The following is a 9,374-nucleotide window of genomic DNA, read 5'->3' as shown; positions in this document are numbered from 1 at the left end:
GTGCCTCCAGACCCTGCGCCGCCGGAGCCAGGGAGGGGAAGTGCCCGGCTGGGGGCACAGGGTCTGGAGGCAGGGGGCTGCCCGGCTCTTAAACAGAGCCGAAGAGTCGGGGAGGAGCAGAGCCGCGGCGGCTGGAGCCTCCAGCCGCCGGGGCTCTGTGTAACTGACACAGTGTCAGTTACACAGAGCCCCAGCCTCTGGAGGCTCTGTTTAAGAGCCAGGCTGCCGGAGAGCTACTGGCTTCGGGCAGCCCCGTGCCTGGAGACCCTGCGCCGCCGGAGCCCGGGAGGGGAAGTGCCCGGCTGGGGGCGCAGAGTCTGGAGGCACCGGGGCTGCCCGAAGCCGGTAGCGCTCGGGCAGCCTGGCTCTTAAACAGAGCAGGGGCGGCTGGAGCCTCCAGCCCCCGGGGCTCTGTGTAACTGACACAGTGTCAGTTACACAGAGCCCCAGCCGCTGGAGGCTCTGTTTAAGAACCGGGCTGCCCGAGAGCTACTGGCTTTGGGCAGCCCCCTTGCCTCCAGACCCTGCGCCCCCAGCCGAGCACTTCCCCTCCCGGGCTCCGGCGGTGCAGGGTCCGGAGGCACGGGGCTGCCCGAAGCCGGTAGCGCTGGGGCAGCCCGGCTCTTAAACAGAGCCTAAAAGGAGCAGAGCCTCCAGCTGCGGGGGCTCTGCTCCTCTTCGGCTCTGTGTAACTTATACAGTGTAAGTTACGCAGAGCCGCCGGAGCCCCGGAGGGGAAGTGCCCGGCTGGGGGCACAGGGTCCGGAGGGATAGGGGTTGCCCAAAGCCTGAGCGTTGCCGGCTTCACGGTTTGCTGGGCAGCCTCCAGACCCTGCGCCCCCGGCTGGGTGCTTCCCCTCCCGGGCTCCAGCTGCGCTGGGGAAGCACCGGCTGGGGGCGCAGGGTCTGGGGGCTGCCTGGGAAACCATGGAACTGGTAGCACTGGGGCAGCCCTTTCCCCCTGGCTGGGAGTGGGAGGGAGGAGGGGTCGGAGTTAGGGTGGGGAAGGGGCGGAGTTGGGGCGGGGCTAGGGGTGGGGAAATGGGCGTGGCCATGGCCCGTGGAGGGTCCTCTTTTTTTATTTATGAGATATGGTAACCCTAGTTACAAGCATGGCTGCAACACTGCTGTAGTGTAGACACTTGCTACAGTAATGGAAGAGGTTTTTTCCCATCTTTGTAGTAAATCCACTCCCTCGAGAGGTTATAGCTAGACAGAAGAATTCTTTCATCAGCGTAGCAGTGTGTCCGTTGGGCTTAGGCCAGCTTAACTATGTCTCTCGTGGTGTACATTTTTTTACACCAGTGAGTGATGTAGCTAGGTGTAGACCAGGCCTGAGTAGCAGTCTGCATTTGAAACAGTGGGACTCAACCTGTGCTTCTTCTGGAGTGCCTGGTTTTGATCCACTTTCCATTCACTGTGCCAATCACAGCAGTGTTGCTTTTACCGTCTAATAGGGCTTCCATATGAGGAGAGAGTAAGAAGACTGGGACAGGGTTAAAAAAAGAGCTAGATAAATTCATGTAGGATAGGTCCATCAATGGCTGTTAGCCAGGATGGGCAGGGATAGTGTGCTCGCCTCTGTTTGTCAGAAGCTGGGAATGGGCGACAGAGGATGGATCACTAGGTGAATACCTGTTCTGTTTGTTCCCTCTGGGGCACCTGTGTCAGAAGACAGGATACTGTGCTAGATGGACCTTTGGTCTGACCCAATATGACTGTTCCTATGTTATAATGTTCTAATGCACACATTTGGACTGTAGCAGAAGCAGAGTAACAAGCTTTTAGTCAGTTTTTATTGGAGATGAGACGGAATCTGCTGCCAAGCACTTTCCCCTCCTCTAACAGCTTCTCCCTCCTGTACAACTTCTCCCCATACCTCAGCAGCTGAGAAGGGAAGGGAGAAACTACCTTCCCTCTGAGGCCTAGGAGTGGAGAGTGAAAACAGCTCTTCTGTTACTTTGTGATACTCCATGACTATCTAACCAATGTGCAACATCCTTGCCTTGCAGTGTGGTGTTTACATCAGTAGAAGATAATTCTGTATCCTGGTAATGCAAATATTTCAGAATGTCAGGATGTCACACTGATTATTTTGTATGCCTGACTCTATTCAACTATTCAGTTGAATTCCACTCTTCTATAGGTTAAACACATTTTCAGAATTTACACTAACAAAACTGATTTTGGCTCTATGCAGCAAATGAACGTGACACACGTCGACTCTGGAAAAATATTGAATCTCATTTGAAGAAAGCAATGCAGACTGTTTATCTCCGGGAAATATCCAGGTAAGTGTTCCTTTTTATTTTTAGCCATGTGCCTCTCAAAAGCCTTACTTAAAATGTCATATGTGGTGAGTAGTATTTCTTCCTGCCAGATTGACTCTTCCTTTTTCTTTTAACATCAGTTTCTTTGCAGCCATAAAATACTACAACTATTTTTACTAGTGTGTCTCAGATAGGAAAATACAAACATGTGTTCACAGTGTGTTTTTACGAGACCTTATGAAACTATTAAGTTAATGTGTGAAGTAGATTTTAAGGCAAAAAGCATATAAAACTATTTATTAACTTGAAGCAGTCCTCCACCAATGGAGATGTGATTGGTCCTTCTCCAATGCCCAGGCAAACAGGTGGACATTGCATCATGCCTGGAAAGTCGTCAACAATTCAGACCGTAGGAGGAGGGCAGTCTAAAGGAGAGGGCCCCTTATGGATAATGTTCTGTCAGCAGCTCCTCCCTTTTATAACAAAGGTCAGACATGGGTAAGGTGTTTCTGCTATCATTGGATGTGTTAGGTATGACTCAAGTGTCCTCTCTTGTTCTGTAGTCTTTAATTTTTGGTATACTTAATGGGTAGGAAGAACAGGAGTACTTGTGGCACTTTAGAGACTAACAAATTTATTAGAACATAAACTTTCGTGGGCTACAGCCCACTTCTTCGGCTGTAGCCCACGAAAGCTTATGCTCTAATAAATTTATTAGTCTCTAAAGTGCCACAAGTACTCCTATTCTTTTTGCGGATACAGACTAACACGGGTGCTACTCTGAAACCTGTCATTAATGGGTAGGTTTTTTCAGTGTTGTGGTTTTATTATTGATTTACATTTTAATTTACAAAAATGAAAACCTCTTTTAAACATGCTTATAATCCAATAAATCCCATAATTTGATTTGGTAGGAGATAGAGAAAAAATTATAGGGTGCTTTTCAATAATTCATAACCTCTTAAACATGGAAATTCATCACCATAATATATGAGGATAACTGAAATTGCCTTCTCTTTTAAAAATTGCCTCTGAAGTTCCACACTGTATCATTCATCTCTTACTATGCAAACCTCAGAATTCTTTAAGGTACTATAAATATGAGAGGCAACACACAAGCTCCTCAAAACCATCTTATTGGGGCAAGGTTTATAAATCCACTGCATCATCATTGACCCATAGTTCCTTTCTTTCCTTCACCTCCTGCTTTTATGGAACAAAAACCTTCTTCTCTTCATGGTATTATTTTATTTTTAAATAGCATTAAGAATGTATAGGTGGGTGGTGGTGAATGAAATTTTTGATCAGCTTTTTATTTGGGACATGGTAATACCAGGGTACAACATACATGAGAATGACACATTAGGTGGTGCGGGAGTGGAACTATATATGAAAGAAAGCATAGAGTCAAATAGAGAAACTCTTAAATGAATCAAACTGTACCTTAGAATGTTTATGGATAGAAATTCCATGCTTGAATGATAAGAGTATAGCAATAGGAAAATATTATCGACCAACTGACCAGGATGGTGATAGTGATTGTGAAATGCTCCAGGAGATTAGAGAGGCTATAGAGGTAAAAACTCAATCATAATGGGGGGATATCCGCAGTCCCTCAGTATAGGATTCTGAGATGAAGTTTTTAGACACCATTAATGACTGCTTCTTGAAGCAGCTATTTCTGGAACCCACAAGGGGAGAGGTAATTCTTGATTTAGTCCTAAGTGGAGCACAGGATCTGATCCAGGAGGTGAATATAGCTGAACCACTTGGTAATAGCGACCAGAATATAATTAAATTTAACATCCTTGTGGGAGGGAAAATACCAAGGAATAGCACCACAGTAGCATTTAACTTTAGAAAGGGGAACTACACACAAATGAGGAAGGTAGTTAAATGGTAATTATTATGTACAGTCACAAGAGTGAAATGCCTGCAGGCTGCATGGAAACTTTTTAAAAGCATCATAATAGAGGCTCAAATTAAATGTATACCCCCCACATTAAAAAACATAGTAAGAGGACCAAAAATTGCCACCATAGCTAAACAACAAAGTAAAAGAAGTGGTTAGAGGCAAAAAGGCATCCTTTAAAAACTGGAAGCTAAATCCTTTTCAGGGACCATTCTCACAAGGGTCTCTTAAGACAGGAAGTACAATCTCTTGCAGTCTTTGTGGTGATTGAATCAGTTCCACTGGATTTTATCAGGGGAGGGTTCTACTCCAGGTACTGTACTACTTGGGTTCCCAAGACGAGGAGGATGGAGACTGATTTTTAGATCTCAGGACTTTGAACAGCTTCATCCTCTCTGTGATTCAGGTTAGTAACCCTGGAAGTGATCATTCTCTCTTTGGATCTTTGGGGGTTGGTCTGTCTCTCTCTCTCAACCTTCAAGATAAATACTTTCGTATAGCTGTGCACCCTTCTCTCACATGTTTCCTGCAGTTCATTCTCGGCAAAGACTACTACCAATACTGCATCCTACCACCAATACAGCATCCTACCCTAGGTCTTTCAACTGCTCCAAGGGTCTTTAAAAGTGCCCTTGGCGGTAGCAACTCATCTTTGTCAGATGGGAATAATAGTCTCTCCCTATTTGGACGATGCACTCCTTTCTCGAGGTGCAGTCAACAGGACCCTGTCTCTTTCCCACTCCTTGGGCCTCTGCCATTCTGGACACCATTACAGCCAAAGCATATTTGCCCATGGAGAGATTCGCTATAATGTCCAGCCTCATTTCCACAATACATCAGACCCGCAAACCACAGTGAGGGTTTGCCTTCAACTCCTGGCCACATAGCAGCCTGTATATCCATAACATTCCTTGCAAGACTACACTCCTATTGTCTTCAGGTTTGGCTATGCACAAATTGTCCAAGAGGGTGTCATACCTCATACCTCAGAGGGTCATCAGCTTCTTCAATAGGTGGAAGGAGCCTCAAAAGATCTGCTTTGGGAGTTCCATTTTCATGTCCTCCACCCACAAAGATCATCTCTATAGATGCCTCCCTAATAGGCTGCAGCACCCATTTCCAGGACTTCACAGCTCAATGGAGACCTCTCTCCAGATCAACATTTTAGAATTCAGTGCAGTCCATTACACTTGCCATCACTTCCTACCCAACATCAGGGCCACTCAGAGTAATGCTGGGCAGCAGGTCTGCAACGTATTTCAAAAATCACCAAGGAAGAGCAATATCCCAGTCCTTAGGCACAGAATTAATAAAACTATGGAATTGAGGTACATATCCCACCGCATAGAGATTTTAGTGATTTATCTGCTGGGACCGTAGAACACTGTAGTAGACTTCCTGAGCAGGAAGTGGGAACTGAGTGACATAGTATTTCAGAAGATCTGTCTCACCTGGGGTTCCCCAGAGAGAGATCTTTGTGACACCATCAATGTAGAGTACCGACATTTCTGTTCAAGGGAAAGGCACAGTCACAACTTGTTAGGAGATGCCCTCACCCCCTTGGCCTCACATGTCACTCTACGTTTATCCCTCAGCACCGCTGTTTCTCAAGATCCTAAATAAGTCCACACAAGAGAAAGTGGTGGCCATCATCATGGTGCCATCATGGCCAAGGCCTGTCCCTGTGACCACCTCTTCATCTTCCTCTGGCAGCAGATCTCCTCACCCAGCAGTCAGGCACTGTGACCCACCTTCGTACCTGGCTCCTATATGGCTCTCTAGCATACAACATGATTGTTCTTCAGAAGATCAAATGATACGGCTCAATAGTGGAAACCCTATGTGCAGATATGAAGATGTTTTCAAGCCTGGTGTACCCATCAATCTGTACCTCCTCTTGAGTCTCTCCTCATGCATGTTCTCAATTACCTATAATATAATAAAATAATAATACTATATGGAGATATCCTATCTCCTAGAATTGGAAGGGACCCCGAAAGGTCGAGTCCAGTCCCCTGCCTTCACAAGCAGGACCAAGTACTGATTTTGCCCCAGATCCCTAAGTGGCCCCCCTCAAGGATGGAACTCTCAACTCTGGATTTATCAGGCCATTGCTCAAATCACTGAGCTATCCCTCCCCCTAAATTTAAAACCCCAGGCTTATCACTGAGCTCAGTTCAGGTTCACCTGGCTGCCATTACAGCTTTTCACTCCTCCCTCAAGAGGTTTTCAGGCTTTTCTCACCCAACCATTGCAGGATTCATTAAGGCTCTGTTTAACTTTGACCTATTTATGAAGAACCTGCTGAACACGGACTTCAGCTTAGTCCTGAACGCTCTGAGAAATGCCCCCATTTGAACCTACAGGGAATTGTACCCTTCGTCATTTGTCCTTTTAAGACCTCATTCCTCACAGCCATCACCTCAATCAGAAAGGTAGGGGAACTCAGAGCACTTAAGACTGACCCACCTTACACTGTTCTATGGCAGTAAGGGGATGTTATGTCCCCATTACTGTCTTCTGCCTAAAGCTTCATCAGAATTCCACATTAATCAGGGCATTCATCTACCAGTGTATTACTCCAAACCTTGATCTTTGAGAGAACAAGGGAGTATCCATATGCTGGATACACAAAAATGTACCTTGGCAGGATTAAGCCCCTGGGCTTTTTCTAGACTATTTTTTTTATTTCCATAGCAGAAAGAATGAAAGGGCAAAGATTGAAAACAGATTTCAGGATGCATCCTCACCTGTAACAAAGCCTCAAAGGTGCGTCCTCCACCTAGGAAGATTGCCTGTTCCACCAGGGCTCAGTCTTCCTATCTGGTCTTACTGAAGAACGTACTCATCTTGGACATTTGCAAAGCTGTCACCTGGTCTTCAGTACATTTTCTCAACACTGTGCTCTTGTCTGTACATCAGCTCTAGAAGTGGCCTTTGGAGAAGCTCTTCTTTGGCTCATACTGAATCCACCTCCTCAGCACCCTTCCCCCTCAGTTGGGGTACTCCTTGGGAATCTGCTGACATGGAGCACCCATAGGAGCAATAACTTGGAGGAGGAGAGGTTACTTACCTTGTACAGTAACTGGAATTCTTCGAGATGTTTTGTCCGTATGGGTGCTCTACTACCCACCCTCCTTCCCCTCAGCTTCAGAGTCGTTAAGAGCACAAGAAAGGCCATATTGGATCAGACAAATGGTCCATCTAGCCCAGTATCCTGTTTTCTGACAGTGGACAATGCCAGATGCTTCAGAGGGAATGAACAGAACAGGGCAATTATCAAGTGATCCATCCATTTTTGTCCCAGCCTCCGGCGGTTAGAGGCTTAGGAAACCCAGAGCATAGGGTTGCATTTGTGACCATCTTGGCTAATAGCCACTAGTGGATCTATCTTCCAGGGACTTATCTAATTCTTTTTTGAACCCAGTTATACTTTTGGCCCTCACAACATCCCCTGGCAACGAGATCCACAGATTGACTGTGTGGCATGTGAAGTAGTATTTCCTTTTGTTTAAAACAAACCTGCTGCCTGTTAATTTCATTGTGTGACCCCCCCCTAGTTCTTGAGTTATGTGAAGCATTAAATGCACTTCTTTATTCACTTTCTCCACACCATTCATGATTTTATAGACCTCTTTCATATCCCCTCTTAGTTGTCTCTTTTCCAAGCTGTAAAGTCCTAGTCTTTTTACTCTCTACTCATGTGGAAGTTGTTCCATCCCCCTAATCATTTTTGTTGCCCTTCTTTGTACCTTTTCCAATTCTAATGTATCTTTTTTTGAGATGGGCGATCAGTACTGCACGCAGTATTCAAGGTGTGGGTGTCCATTTAATACCAGGCATTCAAGTTTACCCATCTTAGTATTTAGACTTCTAGCATTTATATACAAACACTTATAAAATTTTTCACTTTTTAGCTGTCTGCCATTATGTGATGTAATTGAATGGGACTCTTTTTTTTTTTTTCATTTGACTGTTTCTCTTCAGTTCCTACCTGTACACTATCAACTTCATTCCTATCTTGTTTACTAGGATATAGAGAATTGCCATTAATAGATATTTCCCTAAGAGATGTTTCCATCCGAACTATGTGTTCCTTTGCACCTGTTGGCTTTCCCTCAGCCCTTACTTTAAAAACTCTTCTATAACCTTCTTAACTTTACATGTCAGCAATCTGGTTCCATTTTGGTTTAGGTGGAGCCAATCCTTCCTGTATAGACTCCTCCTTTCCCATTCTGTATAGACTTGTTTGAGAAGGAACCAAAGTGATGGTAACCCTCTCCCACCCTATACATCTTGTACCAGAGCACAAGGATGCATAGGGCACAGGTCTGGACCCGCTCACAAAATTTTGGTTCATGAGTCCATGGATCCTGATGTGGAGGACCCATAGGGACAAAACATCTTGAACGCCAGTTACTCTACAAGGTAAGTAACTTCTCTTTTCATTTGGATATGACAGGTATTCTTTCTTTAAACACCTGTCTTTCTTTTTTAGCTCACAGTGGGAGAGAATACAGCAGGATGATGGAGAACCTGGGCACTTGAAAGGTATCCAATAGATGCAATAATTCTAAATAAACCACTACTCCTATGTGATCAAACCTTATTTGTTAGAAGTATGAAGATTAAACCTGCAACTTTTGTTTATTTGAGCATTGACAGGTATATGCTTAGTGTTGTACAAAGCACAGAAGACAAACTACATAGGGCAGGGAACAGTCTAGATGAAAAGACAAAACTGAGCAGTCACAAAATAGACCCTCTAAGAAACTGACCTCTCCAGCCAACAGAGAAGATAAGGTAGCTTGAGCTGCTGGTCATACACATTTTAAATAAAAAAAATTACAGTGACTGGAGGAAAGTGGAGAAAGAGAAAAGTGTAGAAATGGAAGGGTGAAAGGAAGGAGGAAAGATACATCATGAAATACCCTTGGTTATGTAAAATTGCAAAATGCATGTATAGTAGACTAGACCAAATGAATCGGGCTGAGTGATTTGGAAACCTTTACCCTTCAATCATAAATAAAATTAAAAAACCAAAATGTCCAGAAGCTGAGCTGCAGCGGAGAAACCAGCCACAGCCTGGGCGTTGATGTGTGTTCAAAGATGCAATCCGACTCCCTAGTTGGAGTCTGGCTCATTGTGGAGCTGGTCCCTTGAACAGTTTATAGCAGCCTTTAGGTCAAATC

At 45.0% G+C, this 9,374-nt stretch overlaps 1 protein-coding gene across 1 annotated transcript in view; it reads left to right on the top strand.

Moving 5' to 3' along the window:
• ORC5 (origin recognition complex subunit 5) overlaps positions 1–9,374 on the top strand; it is a gene marked incomplete in the record, with an annotated part of 142,950 nt that overhangs the window by 29,354 nt on the left and 104,222 nt on the right. The window contains 2 exon segments of the mRNA XM_034766173.1: positions 2,201–2,291; positions 8,681–8,733. Coding sequence (XP_034622064.1) covers positions 2,201–2,291; positions 8,681–8,733 — 144 coding nt within the window.

The sequence above is a fragment of the Trachemys scripta genome, chromosome 1, assembly GCF_013100865.1.
Source record: "Trachemys scripta elegans isolate TJP31775 chromosome 1, CAS_Tse_1.0, whole genome shotgun sequence".
Taxonomy (NCBI): Eukaryota; Metazoa; Chordata; order Testudines; family Emydidae; genus Trachemys; species Trachemys scripta.
This window is presented reverse-complemented; position numbering and strand designations above follow the sequence as displayed.